Source organism: Manacus vitellinus, unplaced genomic scaffold (assembly GCF_001715985.3).
Source record: "Manacus vitellinus isolate BGI_N305 unplaced genomic scaffold, ASM171598v3 scaffold_15_pilon, whole genome shotgun sequence".
NCBI lineage: Eukaryota > Metazoa > Chordata > Aves > Passeriformes > Pipridae > Manacus > Manacus vitellinus.
In genome coordinates, this window is record NW_021939122.1 from 8999805 (window position 1) to 9024081 (window position 24277).

The 24277-nt window shown below is 36.3% G+C and overlaps 1 protein-coding gene across 8 annotated transcripts in view; it reads left to right on the top strand.

Moving 5' to 3' along the window:
* Positions 1-24277, top strand: part of CPEB3 (cytoplasmic polyadenylation element binding protein 3) — an 85093-nt gene that overhangs the window by 38330 nt on the left and 22486 nt on the right. For 6 of the 8 annotated variants that reach the window (XM_029958615.1, XM_029958613.1, XM_029958616.1 and 3 more), the window contains exons 4-7: positions 3301-3357; positions 12929-12952; positions 17501-17668; positions 19482-19571. In XM_029958615.1, coding sequence (XP_029814475.1) covers positions 3301-3357; positions 12929-12952; positions 17501-17668; positions 19482-19571 — 339 coding nt within the window. The remainder of the gene's footprint in view (positions 1-3300; positions 3358-12928; positions 12953-17500; positions 17669-19481; positions 19572-24277) is intronic. The other 2 variants (XM_029958614.1, XM_029958617.1) reach the window with 1 other exon arrangement.

A 24277-nucleotide genomic window follows, 5' to 3' on the forward strand; every position in this document is an offset into this window, starting at 1 on the left:
AAAGGACTTAGGAAGAGAGAATGAATAAAAAATAAAATGAAATAGTGGTAAAACTATGTCTGATACCTAGGTTTGTTATTTCTGGAGCAACATTATGTCTCAAAACTGATCATGTAACTTGAAATTATGTAGACAATTAAAAACATTGTTTATTTGTGAAAGATTTAATAAAGAGATTCATATGTGGAAAGGGTATACTTCCTTTAGTTGTTGGAAAGATATCAGAATTGATCCAAGATCATTATACTCTTCTACAGAGAACAAAGCAAGTTCCATCTAACATCTCATTTCTAATAAAATACAGAAGAGAAGATGCACAGATTTGATGTGCTCTAAAAAGGAATTGGGCTCTCTGCCATGACAAGCATGATATGGCACATGCAGCAGAGCACTCAGGCTGTCCAGCCAGAAAGTCTCTCCAAATGTCATTAGGAGAGATAATTTAAGAAATTTAATGACATAAAATAAGCAAAAGTGCAGCCTGGGCTATACATGTATCATTAAACCTTCATTTTTTTCTCTGAAATGTTTAAAGAGCAAGCAGTATGCAACTGGATTTGTTTTCTTTTTAAATTAGGAATTGAAAAGATGTAAAAGAGTGGTTAAATTTGCACCCTAACTGCAGCACTGTAAGTGTATGTTATAAAAGCACGTAATTGAAAATATACTCAGTAAATAGTTATGAAACCAAGATAGGCAAACTGAAAATGGCAGATGGACACTGAATACAAGTACTGGGGATGTTGTTACTGGAAGGGTTTCTATTTATGATTTCAGTGAACTGCTGGAATCCATAACTTCTGTGCTCTGTCTTCTCTGCGATTCTGCTTAATGTGCTTAATAATCTTGAAAAGTAAAACTTTTATCTAGAGATTTTGTTTTAAAACTATAATTAGAAATATGTGTTTGTATGGTCTTCACACAGGTAACATACATGTGTTTTTCTTAAAATTGTTTGTTTTCCAATATTCATTTATCTGTTTAACCTAAATATGTCTTTGAAAGTACATATTCTTAATTACATTTCACACTTCTATACTGCACCTTTAAATTAAAAAAAAATACAATTTTCTGAGATAATGATGCAGTTTTGTAATCTGCATATGGCCTCTTTTTTCAATTGAATAATTTGCTTCAAGCAACAAGATTTTCAAATGTTATAGCTAATATGAAAGGCTGTATAATTATTGGTAATTAATTGTCTTATGATTATTGCATTACTAGTCTCTTTTGAATGCTTTTAATACAGGTGTGTTTTGAAAGGATTCCATTGATCTGTTTCTATAGAGTAGTACGAGGGGCCTCTGAAGATGTACAGAATTATCCTGCACAGTGGCTTAGCTCAGTGTGAGAACATGTCCTTCTGCTTGTGCTGCTCTGTATTTTCTGCTCCTCTTAAAAGATAGCTGACAAGAACTGTTTAAAAATAGCAGGCCAAGGGCAGGTGACAAAATGTCACACAAGCAGCACCTGGTCCAGTGACAGCCTGGAGGGAGGAAAAAAACAGACCCAGATGTCACAGATAGGATTCTATTTCTGAAGCTGGTCAAACAGCAGAATTTCAGCTTCAGCAAAGGAAGATAGAAGGGCCCATCCAACTATCATGCATTCAAATTTGAATATTTTTTTCATATCAGTTTCTTGTTTTTTCTATTCGAAGTATTAATTTAAAAGTACAGATTAGTATATACACCTTTTCTCTTTGCAAGTAATACTTGTAACCTCACAGTCATTAATACACTGTTGAGGAAAGGGAATTAATGTCCATCTGGCAAGATTTCTGAAATATTTTAGCAAAGGTTATACTAACTGAAATAGTAGCAGCTTTAGTATTTCTGCAATGCCAGATTAATGTGAAAATATGTATAGGAGAATTATGTCTGTAATTAGGAAATGTGAAGTAGTTAATGAAGATCATCTCTTTAAGAAGCTTTGCTCAAGGAGTTGGAAAGTAGAAATGGAAATTCTGTTTACCTTCTGCCCCCACTTCTTTCTCGAGGTGCTGTTGGCTTCATAGCCTTATTATGGCAACACTTTTTTCTAAAAAAAGGAAAAACTATAATGTGAAGAAAAGATTTATTTGCTTTTCTTAAACTGCTTATGACTTAGTTTCAGAAATGTACTGAAACTTCATGCCACGTCTGTTCAGCAAGAATATTCATTACAGCACAGCAGTCTCTGTGACTGCAAATAAGGAGGCTTTAACTATCAATAGGAACTAAAAATGCTGGAGAGGATTGGCTTTAGTTCTGCTTTGCCAGAGTTGATGTGTTAAAACTTTGGTTTGCAGAAGTACAGGAACATAACCATTATATTGGTGCTTCAGTATAGTGAGTGGGTCCTGAGTTCCCATATTTGAGTGCCCATGTAGTGAAGAAATGTAAAGTGCCTCCTTCCTTAGCTCCCAAACTTAACCATAGACATAGAGATATGAAAAGCATATGCAATGGATTGACATTATATACATGAAGTTATTTACCTTAATTGAAATAACTTTTTTATGGCTATAATTATCCTTTTGTATCTTTTTCCAAGTGACAGCTAATACCAGTTACAGCTTTCAAACTGTTTCGGGTATTTAATTAAGAAAGTCCTGTTACAAATTTTCTTCAGGATACGTTTTTAATACTTCAGCTCAGTTAAATGGTATCTGAAACTAATCTGAACAGCATTGCTTCTGTTGGCTCATTTCTTGCTTTGACAGTAAAAGTAGATTTCTCTGGGCTAGGTCTCCTTTGGGACAAGATATATATTTCTCAAAGTGCATATGAAGGTACTGCATGAGAACAACATTCCCTCCAACCCAGTGTCTTATCTCAAATAGTAGATAGAAGGTTCTTAGGGAAGAATACAAAACCAGAGTAAGAATTTTCCTTCCAGCTGTTAACTTGAGAGCTTCTGGTGCTACAGGTAGTATGAAAAATAGTGATTTATTTTTACCCATTAAGTGGAGTATTGTAATGCTGTATTTGTTATTGGAAGCCAGCTGTAAATGTCATAACTGCAGCAAGCTTGAACTAGAGGCCTTATTTTGAAGGGTAAGCATAATACTTTCTTAGTGCAAAGCAAAGGAATTTATTAAAAAGAATTATTTCACTGTTTATTTTGTGATTTTCAATATTTTAAGTACATAGCACTAAAGGTACTGTGGTGTTAAATATTGTAAATGTCTATTCTTGGGAAGTTGTCTTCAATAGATGGAAGATTCACCTACCCCAACCTTTAGAAATTTTTCATGTTAATTAATTTAGTTCAGTTTTTAAATAAAAACATTGAAAATAGCTTTTGCTTACATTGCAGGGCGTATGGGAATAAATTTCCATCATCCAGGAACAGACAATATTATGGCTCTTAATAGTAAGTAGTTAATGTCTAGTGATTTAAATTGTCATGTTGAATATTATTTTTTACATTTATTGTGTATATAGCTGCACAGCCAGACAAATATATGTGGTAATATTTGCATAGAAATTTGTGCATATTCTGAAAATGTCCTGAAAATCAGTCACCTCTGATTTTATTAGTAGAATTGGGGGTTCTTTATATTAGCTTTATAATGACATTGTGTTTCACTGGAAGCTTGATAATGCCTGCTATAGATAATATTACAAACAGTCTCTCTTGTTTCCTCTTTTGTGGGGGTGTGTGTTAAATCTGTAACTTTATTTTCTGATATCTCTCCAGACATATTTCTTCCTGTTGGGATGAGCTGTTACAAGTTTTGCATACAATTACATTGACTGATGGAGTTTGTTCAGTTGGTTTCCATTATGTAGACAGGAATGGAGAGAATGTTTACACGTCTAAATAATGAGGAAAAACTGCACTTCACTGAGAGATTATTGCTTTTGTTTGTGTCAGGAAATAAAAGCAAAATTAAAAGTCCAGTCATGAACATATGCATTCAAAAAACCTGCCAGAATGGATCTGGAAGATAGCTCATGTGGGGGGGTTTTGGGGGTGGGGTGTTCAGCACCACCAGCATAACGTAGAACTGAACTATGCAAATCTAAGCATAGTATTTGTCTGTCTAATCCTATGAAATGCTATTTGGAAATGTCCATTTTTGCTTACAGTGTTGTATTAGACATGTTAGGATTAACGTACAAACTTCTCTTAAAATGTTTTGCCCTTGCACTGTCAATTTAAGTTAGACTGTGTATAGTTGAGAACTACCTTTTTTTTTTTTTAGTACCAAGCGAAGAATAATTTATAAATGTGAAGAACTGAAAATTTTTAATAGACAAGTTGCAAGGTGTTTAACATTTGGCTGTAAAGGCCAGCTTTTGGAACCTGTAAGACTTTGCTTGTGTTCTCCTTAGTTTTACACTGTTAATGAGGAGGTGATATTTTGAAGAGTTTCAGTTGTCATGTTTAGCATGTGTGCCCCATTTTCTTATGGGCACCTGAAATTATGGGAAATCAAGTAGTTGACTAGGAGAAGCACTGTTTAATTAAAGACTTTGTCAAAAGAGGCAGCTGTTCATGTCAGTGTGCATGTGTGTAAATAAGTTCTACACAGTACAGTTGTTGGCTGTTTGACATGAATTCTGGTCTCAGAATGTATTTGTTCTAACTTGGGCATTTCATTAAGCTGATTGCAATAGTAATGTGCTTGTGAAGATGGGATATTATGATTGAATTTTGAGTTACTTTGACAAATTGACAGTTACTATGATTTATATAGTAGTATTTCTTAAAAAGTCTTACAGAGATTTTTGAAAGACAAGAATGAAAAACTGATACAAAATGTTATACTGCTTTGGGACAGCTCACTTTTATCCTAAATGAATGATGTATTCTATTCTGTTTTCTTTTAAATGGAAATAATATTTAAGAAATATTTCTTCCTGTCTCAATTTCTTTGAAATTTTTACAGCATCTATAAAATCTATTAGTTTGTGAAAAACAATGATCCTTTGTAGTAGTCCTGGTGTATGGTTAAAATAGCAGTAGAGCTAACTGAGGGACCCAAACTAAATATATTTGTGTATTTCCACTCTTTAAAGTATTAGCAGTTTATTGAAATATTAACTTTGTACAGACTTGCAAAGGCCTGGAACCATAAATATGTAATTTATGCAGAATTAAATTCGCTGAAATGAAAAGTCTGAATAAGTTTCCATATATTTCACTTTCCTTTCTTTACTAGGTGAGGCCACACCATTTTTGGTCATTACTGAGAGCCCAGAAGCTAGAATTACTGTATTGTGAAACCTGTTGGGGTTTGCTCTTAAATCTTTGAAGAGCTGAGAATAAAAGCAAATATTTAAGTACCTAAGCTTAAAAATTACTTTCTGTGATTGAAATCTTCTTTTGTATGCAGCTAAAACTGAGAAATTTAGAACTATGTAATTCCCATGTCATCTGTTACCTTTGTCATGGGGAAATATGCTAAGGAAAGTTAGTTCAAGAAGAAATACTCTTTTCTGTGCTGGAATGGTTGTGATTTGGGTTAAAAAAATAAAATAAGTAAAATAAGAATTCCCCAAAGATATTTCATAACAGTAATTTTTGGAACAATTTTGAGAACTTACGTAACATCTTTAAATCATAATACTTGTCAAATCCGTGTATAATTTCTGTGAAACCAAACACTGTCTGCTGAAACTGCAAATCCAACCTTCACATTCTATTTATAGTCATTGCTACCCAAGCATTTTTGTCTTTTCCTGTGAAGACACAGTAATAATCTTTAAGATTTGTTACTCAAAGCTCAATTTCACACTGACAGTTTACCCAAGCTTTTGAAGTTGGAAGACAGCATATGCTCATGCCAACAGCAATGCAAAACTTCACATGCTGAAGGGAGAGGGGAAGCTCTGAGGGGTGTTCATCTCTAGCTCCTCATCCTCTGTGGCAGCACCTTCAACTGTACTTCAGCTGTTACTCTTATTTACTGATTACAGCCTTTGGAAACTTGGGATTTTCCTGACTGCCAATCTTGGGATGCTGACTGTAAATGTTGAAGGGGATTGCTTGGTTTGAGGGAAGGTGTTACTTGCTTAGTTGGCAGCACAGTGTGGAGCATACTTACACCATTTTGTTCATCATTGTGCAAAGCTATAAATCATCATCATCTCAAAGCACTAAGTTCTGAAATAATAAAATTAGTGGGATAGAAGAGATTGCTTTTAAATGCGTAATTATTATGAATCTCTTCTTATCATTAATGGCATTATGTTTGTGTACATACACAGTTGCACATATGTATGAACATGTTTATATTATAAATGCTCTTGAAGTCCAGAATTAGACTTCTGTGGAGGAATGCAATGTTTAAATATTCAGAGAGGTCTGCGCATAATCCTAAAGAGCATTTAAACAAAAGGAAGATGCAAATATTTCTATTTGAAACATTGTTCAGAGGGAAAAAGGTATAGATTCTGTCTGTTCCAGATCTAATTGAAATTTCTCTAATTGAAATAGTGTTTTTAATCAATTAGTGACATCAGTTATTTAACTTTTTAATAACATCATTCATACTGAACTAAAAAGTAGAAGAATTTTTAAAAACTTTAATCTACATCATCTATTAATGATAATTTTAGTAGATGTTTGCAGTACCAGTTAAAAGATATGCTTAAAATGCTAGGCAAAGCCTGAAAAGAAATTAATTTGCTTTGGCAAAATTACCTCAAAGGTGTCCTCCATCCCTTCTCTCATTAGTATTCACTACCATTTGCAGCCATATGTTTCTGCAGCCACTGCTTCTGTTTGGAAGCAATTGGACTTTCTCTTGAGTGCTTCTCAAGAGAATGTGCTTCTTTTTAATTTGCTTTGTGAATAGGACTAAATGATCAGCATGAATACATAGTCACCTACGTGGTAGGTGGTGAACTATCTTTAATGCTTTTTGTGAACTTCAGAAAGCCAACAATAAACTTCAGGGAGAGAGAAGTATGGCAGGTGAAAAAGGGAGATGGGAATAAACAAGGGTATGAGAGCTTTCTAAGGAAGAACTGAACTGTTTTACTGGTATCCCAAATTAGATTCCATAAAAAAAGTTTGAAGGTAGTTAAATGAGCAAATGAGAAACCCCTTTGTGAAATGCTGGAATTTATTTTCCCTAAAGCTCGTCTGTACAGTGACTTTTTAGTGATGTTGGGCTTCAAATGTTCCATGTGCTTCCACTGTTCATTCTTGTCTCATATGAAAATGTGTCATCTGTGAGGTCTGGTCCTATTTGCTCTCCATCTGATTGTCATTTCTTCTTTTCATTAGTGTAATTAGTTCTGTCTATTCAGAGTAAAACAATCTGAAAAATACATTAAGGTAAGGGTTTGGGGCATCTCTTTAGATGTCCATGTTGAGATTTTGCTTTTGGTTTATTAATACAGATAATAATTATGTGAGGAAGATGTCACGCCATGACAGGAAACGTAATGACAACAAATGGATTTCAGTTTTTATTTTCATGCTTCTGTTGGTTTTAAAATTGCCTTGTCTCATTAAGAGCTGTTGTACTTGGCTCTTCCTGTATTCTGATGTGTTGCTTTCAAACACATATAGTGTTTTGATATAAAAAAGTTGCTGAAGTAGCATTTTATATTTGAATTTCTTGCCAGTGCTGCTGTTATAGCTTGAAATTAACTGCTCCAAATAGAAGGTTCATTGAATTATTTTTGTCCTGCAAGATCTTGGGTTGGCAGTTTAACAGCTAATAAAAGCTTGGGGTTTTTGTAGTGATAGTGTTCTGGGAAAATGTGTGACTAAATTTTGAGAGGCATCAGTCTCTTCTAATAGTTTGGTACTTGCCTATAGGAATATGCTGAACTCTTTAGCCCAATTGCCACGTGGGGTTACTAATGTGTTACCAGCTTATTAGCATATATAGAATAATGGAAAGGAATAAAAAACACTGAGAGACCTTACAAAGTTTGAAAAACTAAACCTAATTTAGTTGTGAAGAGACCAGAATTAATATAACGGGAGGGAAAAAATGAATGATATAAAGTGTGACATAGCAAAGGCAGCAGGGTTCATAGGAGTCCCAGAACGTGTGAACTGTCACTTTACACATAACCTTGTTAAGTTTTTCAGAACCAGCTGTATAAAGAGAATTGATGCTGCCTTGGAGGCTGTGAGTTGGACTTGCTGGTACCTCCAAGTCCCTTCTATACCTGTTTAATTTTTAAAAAAGGTGGGGAAGGAAGCCAAGGAGCAATACATCATCTTCTTTCTTACCTTCAGTTTTTTATGTTAGCATCTGCACTTCCAGAAATCTGATTTGACTGTTACTGAAGGCAATGTCTCTTATCAGTGACTGCTAAAGGCTTTTTCTAGCAGAGGAAGATTTCTTAAATCATCTTTTTAATCCAACTTTATAGCTCTTCAATACCTTCTTGTTTGTTTGTTTTCCCCACCACTTTTCCTGCCTCACAACCTCACCAATGTGCTTTCCTTTCATCTTTGTGATCCTCTCTATTGTGGGTTAGTGCCATCTGTTTCCTCAGAATTTCAAGATTTTCCAGGCTATTCCACAAGCATTATATATGATGCTAGAAGAGATGAAACAGCCTGGCTGTTAAAAATGTGAGGTTTATTGTTAACAGATTTTTAAAACTAAAACAGAGATGGAAATAGATAAGCCTGCTCTCCTGCACAGTTGCTTGGCTGCTCATGTGCCTAAGAAGGGAACACTGAAGCTGGTTTTGAGTGTCAAATGCAGTTCACCTGTTTGATAAAGTGTTTGAGATCCAGTGTGTGGGACTTAACTGCATACAGCTTGCATGTAGAGGTGTTTCTCTGATGATGGGATTCAGTTGTTTATGTATGTGAGCATATGTGATCAGGGAGATTGTTGTAACGCTTGCATTGGTAGCATTTGAAAAAAAATCAACCTGGAGGGACTGTTGAGGCCAATACCACCAAATTATTGTAGCACCCATCTGCACATCCAGCCTATCTGTCAGTGAAAATTGAGAACCCTCTTTTGAACCTCTCATATATGAGTGTCAGTCATCTTTACAATTCATTTCTATGATCCTCTCTTTTGGGCAAAAGCACGTTGCGTAATTATACTCGATTCTATCACCTTCCCTCAGTTCATGAGTTCATTTTCACTGGTATTTTAATTCACTTGTAAACTTCCAGATCTCTAAGAACTTGAGACCCACTGTTCAAAAGAAAAAACTTGACATATTTTCCTTTCTGATCTTAGAAAATTATTGCATAACTCATAATGTCCTAAAGCAAGTATTGTTCTGAACTGCTGACTGTTTCAAGAATACAAATGAGCGTTCCGGGCTAGAAATGAGATTCTGGTACCTTATAAATCAAGGAGGTTCCCAGTCTTGTCAAATAAACTTTCCTTTAACCAATCTAGCTCCAAAATTTCTAATCTGGAAATGTCAACTTTTTTTTTCATAGAGTTAATGCTACTTTAATTAAAAGTTAATTTAAGATATGTCTTTAAGATTGCCTTGAAGTGTGCATCTTTGATATTGTAGACACATTATTGCATGATACATACAAGATACATACCAACAGTTAAGAAAGAATGTTTTTAAAAATCTCAAAATACTTTGTTGTCTTCCATAAAATATGAGAATACAAATAAATTATGTCACTTATTTCTGAATTTGAAATTACCTGATCAGACCCACTTTTAGTTATGATATGGAAAAAGTGTAGCTCTAGTCCCTTTGAGTTAATGTTTTATGAATTCACAAATTTATTATTTCCTAGGACTGCTAACTATTTGATACATATATAAGATGCAGTTCCAATCCCATGTTATAATAAAACAATGAAAAAAACCCCAGAAAAGTTCTTTTTCATAATTTTCATGTAGCTTTCTTTGAGATACAGTTAGAATCTGAGCAGTTAATTTGAGTGAGTTTTGATTTATTGCAGCAATGGGTAATCTTAGCTGCAGGCTTTGGGGAGTTCCCATAGCATTACTACTGAGTTTACTTGATTGCTTTACAAGGTTTGGGGAGTCTGTTTTGCTTGTTTGTTGAAAGCTTAGAGTTCTGTTCTTCATCGTGCAGTTTCGAGTTTGTAAAAATACACTCATCTTCTGGGATGAGGTGAGTTAATAGTTTCAGGAGAGTTATCAGGGGGTGGAAAAGAATCTGTTGTTCCTCTGTATTTGAGGGCATGCAACTGGGGACAGGGTGGTTATGTAACTTTTTACCTGACAGTTAAAGGAAGTTGCTGAGGACGAACAGACACTAACGCAGTGCTGATCCTTCTGGGAGCTGCACAAATGATCAGTGCCTGCAACAATTTTAGTTTTTACATGGGAAAATGTACTCATCCCTTCTTAAAGCAGCTGTGTTTTCCTTAATACTGGAGTGCTCTAGGAGATACCCTAGGAAAGAATCGCTTGTGTTGAATTCAGAAACATTTCTGGAGGTGGTTTTCTGTGCAAAATGATGTTTATATTTACCACCAAAACTAGTATATGGGGAGCAGCTGCATTGGTGGGGGGGATGATTTTTGGAGCTCCCAGTCTCTTCTGTTGGAATTGCCCAAGAGAGAAAGTAACTTTAGATACATAGCTCTGGTAATTTCATTGTTTCTAATAGTGCAATAATTTTCTTATTGGCTCCCAGATGTCCTCATTCAAGAATAATTTCCAAGTTGTTTATTTTTTTAAATATTTACTCATACTGGAGGCATTATGAAATATACCTGATGAACCATTCCTGCTATTAAATCTGTTGGGCTCTGAACTTTGACTTGTGAACAAGATGAGTATTTTTTTATTAACTTGTTTCAAATGACACATTCTTATTTCACATCCTGTGTAAACAACATAATAAAGTGTGCACTGACATTCTGAAGTTGCCATGCTGAATAACTGGCAGCTTGCTGGAAAAAAGTAACAGTTTAATATAAATACTTGATAAAAATGAGGTAATTTTCAAATTATGTGTGTAGATATATACAAAATATAAACAATGCTTAAAACACCTTCTTTGAGTGTTTGAATGTGATGCTATGTTTTTAAATCAAGAAAAACCAAATTGCCTAGCTGTCTTCCTATTTAAGTGGATTGCAGTATTTTCCTCCTGGAGTTTACAAGCAATTGTAAATATACCTCCAGTGAAACCTTTTTATGAAAATAAAGATTATGTGTCTGAGTGCAAATATAGGAAAAAAGTATTATTCTGCAGTGCAATATAACATAGAAGTGTTGTAATACATGAATAGCAATAGGGTGTTCTAACATTACAGAAGTCTTTGGTAGATTTCTGCCATCATGTACTGATCTTACTCAGAGCCTAAAAGTTTAAATTAAGCATATAAAACTTTGTTTTCTTCAAAAGAAGCACAGGAGTCTTTTTCATCTCATACTGAAATAGTACTTCTTTATTTAATTTTTAGATTGGTAGCGTTCTGTTTGAGAAACTTCTTTCAGATAAATTACTCTTGATGCTCTTGATTACTCTTAATACATGCTTTTTTGGATGTGTGGGCATTCATCAAGACAAGGACTTGCTACAAAAGGTCTGACAATGGTTCTTTGCCATCATAATAAGTAATAGAATATGGCTTTAGCAGTAGCTAGAAAGCAGGAGAACTAATTTTATTCTTGCTGCAAAGCCAACTCTAGTATTAATTCTCAACTATTACCGGCTATGCAAGAAGCAGAGTCTCTCTCAGGGCTTACCAACCACCTCACCGTGATGGAGTAATTGTTCACACAGACAGCTCTGACTGTCTTCATGTCCCTTGAAATTTGGTAATCCCCCTAATGAGGTACTCATGTATTTGCTTTTTTGTGGCCTCACTGACAGTGGAAGAAAAAGATGTAGGTGTAGGTGTATGGTGCCTGAGACTGTGTTTCTTCAGGGCTGAGGAGGAAGCTGCTTGGGTAGAAGAGAGGTTACCAGCAGTGCCTGTGCTGGAGGAGGGTGAGCCTCACTCCAGTATCCCCAGGGCTGCTCAGAGGTGATGGCCAGGGGACCAGTCAGCAGGTGAATAGTTCTCAAATAACCACCACCAGTCTGTCATGTAGTTGCTGGCCAAAGAAAAGTAGAGAGGGAATGCTGAGGGGTATGGTGGGATACCTGGGTGTGTCGGGCAGGACTGGAAGGCATTGTGTTAGTTTTGGAAATAAGAGATGGAGTTGGGAGGAACACTGGAAGTATTACAATTAAGAGAGAAAGAAACAAAACAAGGCTCTGTTACTTATCACCTCACTTCTGTTGAAAAACCCAACCTGATTTCTAGCCCTCCGCATTTGATTACTTTGAAAGGATAGATGTCTTTTGTGATAAGTTGACTGTGTAGAAGACACATGTTTTCTAGATTATTTTGTGGCTTTCTAAAATTTCAGTTAAAAAAAATGCTGACTTTGGCATTTGCCATTATATCACAAAATATGCTCCTGCACTTGTCCAGCATTGTGGATTTTGCCATTGATGCATGTCTCATTGAAAGGCTGTGTTAATTCTGGTAGCTATAAAGGCATTTTGTCAATCTGGTTTTATTCCTCTAAGCATACTGGCTCTTGAGTTCATGTTGTTTTGGTAGGATTTTAGTATCTACAGATGGTTAATTATTTAAATTGAAATATAATTGGAAAATATGTTCTCTACAACTGATTAATAAAATGCAAACTTAATTCTTTTAATTACGATTACTGTTGATGATGTTTATTGCCTCTTACAACCATAATCCTAAATTATTATTTTATAGTACTGTCTGATATGCCTAATTTTTTTAGTACCTTTGCTATGTAGAAAACTTGCTCTAGCAGGTATGTTCCTTCCCCCCCCCCAAGCTGTATTATCTTTCAACTTTTTTCTCTTGTCTTGGATTGTTTGAATTTCATCTTGCACTTTTTGAATGTTTTTTCCTTCTTTATGGTGGGAGGGGAAAAATAGAAGAGGTAGAAGCTACATTTTCATTGCTTTTGGAGCTAAATCTAATGACAGTTGTACCGACAATTTTCTTCTGTGTTTACATGCAGCCAGGAGCTATGGGCGGAGAAGAGGTAAAAGTATTTACTAAATGTTTTGTTTGCTGAATAGTGGGAGAATTAAATATTTAGTTTTCTTATGATAAGATGTTACCGATTTTAACATTTTGTTGATCAATTGTTTCATATAAATCAATCTTATATTCTTCTCTTGCAAAACTTTTAATAGCATCTTAAGGCAATGATGATCTTGAGCTGGTAACTTCAAGTGTGTTGCTATTACTAGTGAACTGGAGGATGACTGGATGTAAAGAGTCTTTCATGATATGTATTTGTGACTTGAAATGTGTAACATTCAAAAAAAATAGACTCTATGTTTGGTGTTTGTTTGGTTTTTTTGTAAAGTCCAGTGTTTAACCACTGCATTGAACATTTCAAAATTACCTTTTTTTCGATGAAACAGCTTTCACTGAATATTACACTTGACTATTACATTGAATTGCCTCAGGTAGAACATGTGTGAATACCAGTACTAATAACTTTCCTCAACAGTGAATATTAATAATAGAGACAGTATTTGAGCACATTTTAACTGTATTTCATCATAGAAAACCCTTAAAAAATTAAAACAAACTGAAAACATTTTACAAATGTACAGTGCTGCATATCAGTTTATTCTGAGAGATTAATGAACAAGGACAGTAGCAAGTTTGCTGACTACTAAGAAAGTTGTGATAGCAGCTTACATTTCTGTACTGTGCTGTAGCTTATACAGACTAGGTTTATTGAGAAGTAACAGTGAAAATTGCAGCTTTTAACAATTAGAGTTAGGCAGTGCCATCTGCTTGGGGTACTTAGGCATTAAACTTAATTTTATCTTCTTTTCTGTGATGTTCTCAGACTGCTATGCAGGTGACATTGCTTCCTTTTCAAAATGTAGAATTTGCATCGTGGTTCTGAGAAGCTGGAGGCAGACATAGCCCTCACACAGGCCAATAGTGTGGGAAGGAACTTGTAATTTGCACTGAGGATTCAGGCACTGGACTGCAGAGGCTGTACTAGCACAGTTTATAATAAAGTATTTGGCTGATTTGGTTCAAAGCTGACTGGTTTTCATGTCTTTGACAGCTGAAACAAAACCAAAAGATTCCAGTTTTCCTCACAAACTTACCTGCTCATATTTCCCCACCTCCAGAGATCGAGCTACTGTTAACAGATGTTAAAGGCATCCTGATACTTTTTCAGGGCTCTCATGGTACTGAAACAAATTGGGAAGTATGTGGAGTATATAATATTGTATACTCTCTATGCATGTGAACCCTGTTTATTTTCATTTTAAGATTGTGGCAAATGTTTCCAGATTGATCAAATGGCACCAAAGTAGGAAAGGAGGTTGGAAGCAGTAGGACACTGTTGCAACTCACATTTACTTGTAGAAGCCAAATATAATAATGTGGCAGTAATTGTGATGAATACAGTGTAGGCTGTTTTATAAAAATGGTAGTGATGACAAAACAGGGCAAACGAGTTCTGAATGTGCTGGACTTACAGAAATTTTTTTTTCACTCTACCAGAAAGCATGTTTCACTCTATAAACTTGTTTCCTGTGTGAAATGCAGGCTTTTCTATACTAACAAGTAGATTTGTGTGTGTGTCTTGTCATTAACACTCATTCATGCAATATTGAAGTCTGTGATGTTCACGCTTTATCATTACCTTGACTTTTATAATGTTGTTACTGAGCTTTCTTAACCTTAAGAAACATAAAATGCTATGGTAATCTGTTAAAAAATGATGTGTTGGTTTTAAAATATTCCCATATATCCCTCTCTATTATTGTTTTCACCATTTGTATTGTGATAATATGCAGAATAACCAGAGACAAGTCTGTCCAGGGACTCATTTCATGTTTGTTATACTTGGATATTTTAATTAGTATTTGGTTCTGTTACTGTGACTAAGCATCTTCAGCAAGGAGAGGTTTTGTCAGACATTTTTGGGGGCTTGCCATAAAATATCAGTTCTATACGTAACCCTCTGTTTTCTTTGAGTAAGGAGAGCATTTCTTTGTAGGTATTATGTTTAGGGCTGTTGAGTCATGTTCATGGTACCTTGTTTTTAACTTTTACAACCAGTTTTTCAGGTACAGATGTAAGCATAGCTATGGGAAATCAGCCCAAACTATGTTGCTGCACTGACAACTCAGAGATGCCTGGGGAGGGGTACAGGAGTATATTAAAAAAATAGTACAGTTAGTGATGCTTTCTCATAATGTTCTCACAGAAATTTGCCCCAGGGGGTTTCATGAGGTGATGTCTCAATATTTATTGCTTTAGAATGTGCTTTTGTCCTGTTCTTACTCGTTCCCTTTTCTAAGCCTACATAAACTTTTCAAGATCCCAAAAAGCCTCTGGCAAAGGGTTCCAGAGTTTGCCTTGCTTTCAGCCTTGCCATGTACTGATTGTGTTCAATGCACTTTACCTTTTCCCTTACTGGCTGAGATAGTGAACAGTCATTACCTATTCCCTTGTCTGTATGTTTTCCATAAATTTAACTCTATCCTTGACTTAAAGTTTTAGAACATTGTTTGCATTTTTATAAGGTGAGTACAGTGCTTGTAGACTGTCAAGCATCCAGCATGAGGTGATACCTTGATTTCTAAGCTGCTGTGAATTTTTATTATTCCCTTCAGAACTCAGCACTAAGTGACCTCTGCAAATCTGTATTTTAGTTGAACACCTTGTTCTAGTATTTATTAATTTGATATGTCACCTTCCACTACTGGATCATGTGTGTTTCATTTTTTTACAAGAAGGTAGGTTGGTGGACAGGAATTAAAAGACTATTTAGCTCCTTAGTAATGTCAGTTTCTCATAGATATTTTCAAATTTCCTGCTTTTCAGTGGGTTTTCTGATTTGATACTTTTACACAATTGTAGTATTCCTAATTTTTTTTCTCTCATGCACATGTTCTCTTTTATGTTGAAATGCATATGTTTATACATGTGCATGACCTGTTTGTCCATTAATAGAATATTCATCAATAGTCTTTCCTGTTTTATGCTCTAAACCCATCATATCTGACAAGACTTTGAAGAGAAGTATCTCTAAATCCTTCTCTGATTGTGGCATTTACCCTGGTTTTTATGTTGAGGTGTAAAAGTACAGTAGGAATTTTGATTCAGTGGATTTTTGTGTCTGTGATCTCTGTTTAATATTCAATATATTTTTTTTTCTAATCAAGACTTTTCTAGTGTCTGGTGTTCATAAAAAATTCAGGCTGGTGTTCTGTGCCATTCAAAACATATTTCCTGGTTTGTTGTGGTTTTTTTTTTTGCTTGTTTTCCATATGTAGGATTACTGCTTCTTTTTGTAACCTGTCCTTTGGTACTGGAGACTATTACTGATATTTTCAGTGTATACGTTTTTTGACTAGAGTCCCACTGTCATGATTTTCCTCCTTACCCCTGTTTTTATTTTTTGCTGTACTTCCCTGTGCTGTTCCTACCAGGATGGTGTTAATCCTCAGGTCTTGCTGGAAGTTAATTTCATGTGATCCATTACCTTTGAATTTAATTATGTGCCCTGTTATTTATATTTGTAATCAACCCCCCTAATAAACTGTTGTATCCATTAATTGTAATTCCATCCCAAGGAACAATCCTCCATGAAATGAGTGGACAATTAGCCTTTTCAGAGTTGAGATGGGGTTCCCATCTCTCTATATTGCAGGACTTAATTTTCATCTCAAGTATAGGGAATTATTAAATTCTAAATTTGGCATGTTCTACAGTGTTGCTTGTATGCAGAGTGAACTTTTTTTATCTTCTCTGTTAATAAATCTGTTAAAATAATGTGTGTATGCCTTAGTAGTAGTAGCAACAAATTAAATGCATCTGATGATCACAAATAAATTTTTTACTTTTCATTAACAGAGTAGCAGCCATTTATGTTGATTTTGCGGATGTTTTAACACTGAGTAACAAACAGTCTGACAGGCTGTTCCAGCTAACAACTTTTTTCTTCAAGTGCAAGTTCTTTTTTGTTTATTTAACAAGATTTTTTTCTTATTAGCCAGGTTTCTTCTATGTGTTTAATATTCACAATGCAGAGTTTTCCCATGTTTATTTTGCTGTTTGTGCCCCTACTCAGTGCGGCCTGAGAGGGCCTCTGTTCCCTCGAGGTGGAGGTGCTCCAGCCCTTGTTATTAGGTCCCTGTAAAGCACTCTAAAGTGTGCAGTGACTTGAGGGATCTGCTTTTGAGATCATTCCTGGAAGATCTGTTATGGAAGGCTTAAATCTCTTAAGAATTGGTTTGAAATGTAAATGTTGCAAAGGTCCTTTCTATAGTGATGACAACAATCTCATCAGATAGCTTGTTGGTTTTGTTGCTAGCCATTTGCAAGGCTTTGGTTTAAAGCTAAATTAGGTTTATTGTTTTGTAAGGGTGATACATCCTTGGAAAAATAGAACATAATTCGGACACCTGGACCACTTAGTTGTGCTCTTTAATGCAAATTCTGTTGCAGTAAAACAATAGAAGGAAGAGCTAACTTTTTTTTCTAAAATATTTAATTCTCCAGGAAACAACGTTAACTGTAGATGCTACAAAATCTGTTGCAGGTCGGTCCTCACTCTTTCCTTTTGAAGATGGCTTCCTAGACGACAGCCATGGGGATCAGTCTTTGTCGTCGGGTCTCAGCTCTCCAACGCGCTGTCAGAACGGTGAAAGAGTGGAACGCTATTCTAGAAAGGTCTTTGTTGGAGGGCTTCCTCCTGACATTGATGAAGGTACTGTGAATAAGTTACATTGGTGAGATGTAGGAATTGGCTTTCGTATAATTACTATAAAAAAGGTCAGATTTTGATGAAAACAAATGTATTTTCCCAGATGTGTTGCTTTTAGTGCTTGTGACATTGTTTAAAACAAACACACTACAATCAACGGCAACACCTGAGAATTTACTTGACATTCTTTTGTGCTGTAGATCAGAAGAAGTGGAGAGAGAAATGGCTGCATAGTAGGTCTTCTGATCTGCATGTCTTCCCACAGCTGTAAAGTAGGAAAGCTAAAAAGGGAATTTATTGGTTACTGTCTCTCCCCCATAGTCTTTTCCTGTTCTTGGGTGTGGTTGACTTTAAGGAGTTTGTTAATACAATTCTTTCCGAAATACATTGGGCTTTAATTAATCAGCTCTTATACCCAGCATATATGTAGGGCTCAGATGAAAAATGTAGGGCAGTAATATGGTTACAAAATAGTAACCAGCTTAGCAGAGGTGGTTAGGGTTTTTCTCAATATCTGCTCTACTCGTGTGTGCCCCCACAAACCCTTACTCCCAAACCAAAATCATGACAATTTTTGGTGTATTTTTCATGTTATATCTGGAATCCACCACTATCTAGCTTCAATGGGCATACACAGGGAATTTGAGGATGCCTTATAATGAAAAGAGGGATATCTGAATCTGATCTACTACACTGAAGTCCAAACCATGTACAGTTTTAATAAAGAAATACTGTGAGTTGCCAACCTATGATTTGCAAACAGCTCAAATGTGGTTCCTGTGTCACATCATGAGTTGCAGGGCTGTTGATACAGGGCCTGCTGGGTAATCTGAATCTCCAGCTATAAGAAGAAGCAGGTCAACAGATACAACTGATGTGAACGTTGCTGGGTCACTCAATCAAAATATATGCCCTGCCTGTCTTGTGAGGAAGTAACACGGCCACCTGGGAGCTGTCACCCTCTTTCATGAGAGGTCTCCTTCAGTAACCCTTTTTCCTTCAGCTCTTCAGGTATATATATAATATGTGTCTTTAGTTGCTTGAAAAATCCGGCGTGCAACTCATGGGGTCAGAGAAACTGGATACACCTCAAACAGCAATCCAAATATTGGAAAACCCATTTTCTCCAGAGTGCTTGCTGCTCTGATCTATCTAGCATCACGTTAGACATAATTTTAAACTAATTCTTTCTTTAAAGTAAATTTTAAAAGGCATGGAGGAAAAAAAAATAGTTTTAAAAACGACTTCAAATGCTTCTTTCTGGAGCATTTACATTTAAAACAAAATTGTCACTTAGGATAGTTTGTGATGTGTGTTCCATGCTGTTTCTAAACTGATGCTTAAAAAGCAAAGAAATAAGTTGGCAATTCAAGGCAGGTTTCCTGAGGGGACTGAGGAAGGTGAGATCCCCACAGCCGCATGACCTGCTGCAGCCCTGCTTTCTAGGGCACGCTGGAGGAGCGGCTGTGCTGCCATGGAGCTCCTCCGTCAGTCCCATGTGGCTACATCTGACCCTGCTTTGTGGCTAAAATTAGAAATAGACCACAGCTGAAGCATATTCACTTCTGATAGATCATGTTTGCATTTAATCCTGCTGCAAACTTCCATTAGTAGAATGTGAAATTACTTTTTTAAGCAGCCATTTATAGCATAGAGATGAAAGAATATTTAGGCATCCTCAGTGGACATTATTACAGTTTTCACTTCTTAATGAGTGTAGAAAGCAGGAAGTCTGGTTTTGTTTTGTTTTAAGTGAGACTTTTTACCTTGCCGTGTCAGTCTTCACATTCTAAGGTGCCTCATTTGTTTTTTGTAGATGAGATCACTGCCAGCTTTCGTAGGTTTGGACCTCTTGTGGTGGACTGGCCTCACAAAGCTGAAAGCAAGTCATATTTTCCACCTAAAGGTAATTAGTTTAAAATACATTTATGCAGGCTCTTTGGTAAGAGGAAATTATGTCTGCATTGTAGCAATCCATTACAAAGCAAAGATTTGACTCTTTATGATGAATTTGCTGTCTTTCAACAAGCATATTTTCAGCCATTGTCATGATGAAAAAGAATCACAATTTGATTACTGAAATGTGCTCCCTGTGTGTACTTCTTCAGCACACCTTGAGTCCTTGAATTATGCCTTAATTTATACTAGGTAGAAGGCAAGTTGCAGAAATTTCCTAGTGCTGATTCTGTTGCAGTTTGCATATTGCAGAACTCACAAGAGTAAAAGCTGGAAGTCACTGTGTGTGTTCTGACCCAAGCAGCTGTGATCCTGCTCGGAACCACAAGCTCTGTGTCAGGGCTCACTGGGCACTGAACCACGAGCTCTGCTGGGAGAGAGCAGGCTGGGATCAGGCACCACAGGCACAGGGATTCGAGGATGGAGCTGATTTGGTTCAGGGTGGTTTAGAGTGTGTGCAGGGGGAGCAGTCTCATATCTGTCAGCAAAACATAATGCGGACCTGTTTTGGCTGAGAAAGAACAGTTTATGGGAAACCTGTTTGGGAGAGTTACTTGGCTAAATCAAACTGCTCTTATTGTACCCTACTCTCTCCTCTGATTTTGTATTACACTATATACATTCTACTCTCAATCACACATGCTTCTTGCATATAGTTTGTGAGTTCACTCGTAGTCTGAAACAGTAGCAGGACGTTATACACAAAATTTCTTATCTACGTGTTAAGATTTTCTGTTCTCACTGACCCTGAAAGCTGTTAATTGCTCATTAAGGCCACTGATTATTTTGGCAGAACAATAGGCTGTTTAGTCAGTGAACTAGCTAATCCTGTGGTATTTTGATATATACATTTTGACTGTAAAAACACACAAATAAAAACCAGCTTAATTTATTTGAAAGCTTAATTGCTGGAGGCGAGTTAGCTCTGTGACAAATGGTTGCCCTGTAAACAGTATTTGGGACACTTAAAAACAGAACAGAAACCAATACATGCTTCCTCTTTCCTGTTCCATTCTCAACACTCAGCCTTGCTGTCAGTAGTTATTATGCAACATCTGTTCTTGAATTTAAAAACAAAACAAATAACCCCAAAGCCAGCAACAAAACACCCCAAACCTCAATCCCCCCACCATGTATTCATAAGGACAGTTGGTAAAATGTATGATTTTCCCCTTTTATGGTAGTTTTAAAGGTCTTTAGGGTCTTTTTGGCTGGTGAATTCTGATTGTACCTTCACTTGTAAGTTAAAAAAAAAAAGTAGCAAGGCCAGCTTCTCCTTGTCCTTAATATCTCTTAGTACGCTGCACTTTTTTTCCCCCTTTTTTCTTTTTTTGCTCTTAATAGTTCAATAAGCAACTACTCATGGTAGATCAACATGGGACTTCCAATTCTGATTTTTTCTGTATCTGACTGTGGGCTAGTTATGCCTTGTCAAACTTGTAAAAATGTTTTTGAGTAAGATCTATTTTAGCAGAAGACAAGGCAATGCGGCCTCACTTCTATTTTTGTCATGATTCTAATATAGGAAACAGCTTTCAAAGCCCCTGCCAGTTGCCCTGAACGTCTGCCTGAAAGTGCTAAACAACAGTCAATCCCAACTGTTCCAGATTTATTTATAACTGGCTTCTTAGTTATCAATCAGGGCTGCAGCATCATAAGTCCTGCATTCCTGTCTATGAGATTCACTTACAGTCGTGTTAAGCTCGGTAGGTCAAATGTGCTTGATTTACTGTGATCCCATATAGGCAGCATCTGCATAGAAGACAGAATATTATTACCAGGAGTCAAAAGGTAAAGTTTGAATGTGTATTATCATTTTTTCACAGTTTTTTGGTCTAATTTTTTTTATAAAGAGTACTTATTTTTTAAAGTTATTATGAAATCATTGACTGAAGTTCCACAATAAAATGTCTCCACTGCTGTTTTTAATTAGAAGTTCCTTTAGACCTAAAATTTAAATATCTTTTTTATTTTATTATTTTATTTTAAGCTGTTTTGATGCATTATCAAACATCTCTTGAAAAATATAGTGAAATGAAAAGAGATGTTTGAAATGATGCTTAGTGCAAGAATCAGTGACATGACTTATTCAGCTGTCAAGTACTCATGAATTCAGATGTTTTCTCTCTTCATTTTTCTACATGTCTTCTCTTCCATGTTGCATTGCTAGTCTGTAAACTCTCTGACATTTTGAATATGAGTCTTTCAAATGGAAAATATGTCCGAAAAAAAAGAATGTATGAAATTATAGAGGAGAAAATGAGTTGGGTTTTGTGTGCTAGCAATCTCCAAAGAAAACAGGAAAAATGGATTGTTGGAATGCAGTTGGGATGATGCAGAGGCTAATCTCTGTTCACACATTAATAAAGGCTGACCTTCAAGGTTTCTCCCACCTACTTGAATGTGCACCAGTGGCAGTAAAATTGAGCCCTGCTCTTTCTGAACATATGCCATCACCTCCAGACAGACTTTAGTTTCCTTTTGATGGATAGCCTTTTTCATTACTCCTCTGTGTATGCAGGGCAGTGTCTGGACTTACAACAAAGTTCAGTATTTTTTGTCTGTTTGTTTTGATAAGCATTCACTTAGAGGTTTGAAGCAGACAACATCAGTAAGTTGATGCCATGGGTCAGCATAGTCAGTGAAGTTTTATGCTGGAACTGTTTCACATCATGGTTTTCTGTCTTCATAGTTACATCCAGGTGATGTAACATCCTTTACAGTCCTGAGTGAATCAGTACAAACTTCCAGTATCTACTTATTGGTTTAATTTATTGAATTTTGGAATGTTTACTGTGTTGATGCAACATATGAATTCTCTGTAGTCACTCTGTATTAGGAGCACTCTGATATTCTTAGGGCTAGGAAGAAAAGGCTGCAGGGACCATTAGCCATGGCTAATCTGATCAAGCATGAAATCTAAAAGATTAAAATGTTGCTTACAGTCTAGTGACCTCCACCACCACCCACCAGCTCCCCTGAGGGCTTTATCTGGTTAGTTTAGTGAGCAAGTCAGGCCATAGATGTGTAGTCAGTTCCAGCAAGCCTTATTAGCTAATTTATTAGTTGGTATGGTTGATTAGCTTAGGTGCAGTGGCATGTAAGCTATCATCAGGACTAGCTGGAGTCCAGAAACATTCCTGCAGCATTGAGCTTGAACAAAGAAGATTTTCCTAGATTTGGCATGCTGGGTAGGATGGTGTCACCACAGGTCTGCTTAGGCACACTACCTCAGATTTAGTGCTGGTCCTGATGGACATAAATGTTTGTGTGTGAAAGGTGCTGACCTGGATCCACAGCACGGGGAGTTTCTGAAGGCTTATTTCAGTGCAGTGTCAACAGTGGCATTTTGGACCTTGGGGGATGGCAGATCAACACAGATGTGTCTGCAGCATATTTCTCAAGCACATTGGTGCTATCTATATTATCCAGGATTTCCTGTTTTCCCAGATGTTCTACGTTTTTGTTACGCTTACTGAATCTTACCTGGCATCACAGAATACCCTGTGAGCATGTGTTTGGGAGAGCAGTGTGGCTTTGTCAACATTTGAATTTTGGTCATTTTAATAGCAAAGACAAAATAATTTGATGGATCAAGCACACCTTACAGGATGCATTGGTTGCCAGTGAGTTCAATATTTAGGTTGCTGGGAGAAGAGGGACTGGTGGCACCCAGCTCTTTTGTCACTTGGAGACAAGAAAGTCCACTTGAGCTCCTGGACCAGAGAAGCTGGTAACAGCTGACAATGTGTGTAACAGGTTCCTGTTTCTAATTCTGAGCATCTGTATTGTTGCCTTAACATTTCTTTTTACCCCTCCTATGCATTGTAAAGCTTAGCACCATGTTTTTATGTTTGTGTCATACATGAGGTGATTTTTAACACTTTGCCTCTGAATAAGGCCAATTCATTCCCGTTGCCTGAGAAGTCTTTGGATTACTTCCTTTGGCATTTGTTTGGGTACGTTAGTAACGGAACTGGCAAAATTATAAATGCCACGTGTTGGTCTTGGGTAAGCAGATGCCCAGTTTGTAATGTGTTTGTACTTGGCTCTCACCAAAGAGTTTGGGAATTAAATGTGGTTTGTGACTAAGTATTTTTTGAGTACCTATGAGACATTGAGAAATAAAGAAATATGCATTAAAGAATACTATCAGAAGTAGTTGTACATTACCATGTCACAGTCTATTTATCTCTGGCAAAATCCAGATAATTCATGTTTTATTTAAATAGAAATTGGGGGGGGTTTCATTTACTTGCTGGTCTGCTGAGTTAAGCAACGCTTATGCTAACTACAGTAATTTTTTTCCTTTTTTTATTAAGCAGATGGTGCCAACTGTTTCAAAAACACTCAGGGGTTTTTTTAACCGATTGCTAGCTTTAGAACAACTCTTTAAAAACTCATTACTGCAAAAGTTTTCCTCTGTTTTTTTCCATTTAGAAAGACTAATGTTTGGATAAAGATGAGAATTAGAGTGAGAAAATAAAGCATGGCAGAGCTAGGAGATAGGATGGGTTTGGAATCAGAGGAATGCTTTGACTTTACAGTTGATTTAGATGTGTGGTGCAGTAGTCTGATCCTTTTATGTTTTCCCTGTTCTTCAGTTTGTTATTCTGTCATCTGATAAAATTAAGCACATTTGTCCCTAGTGCTCCA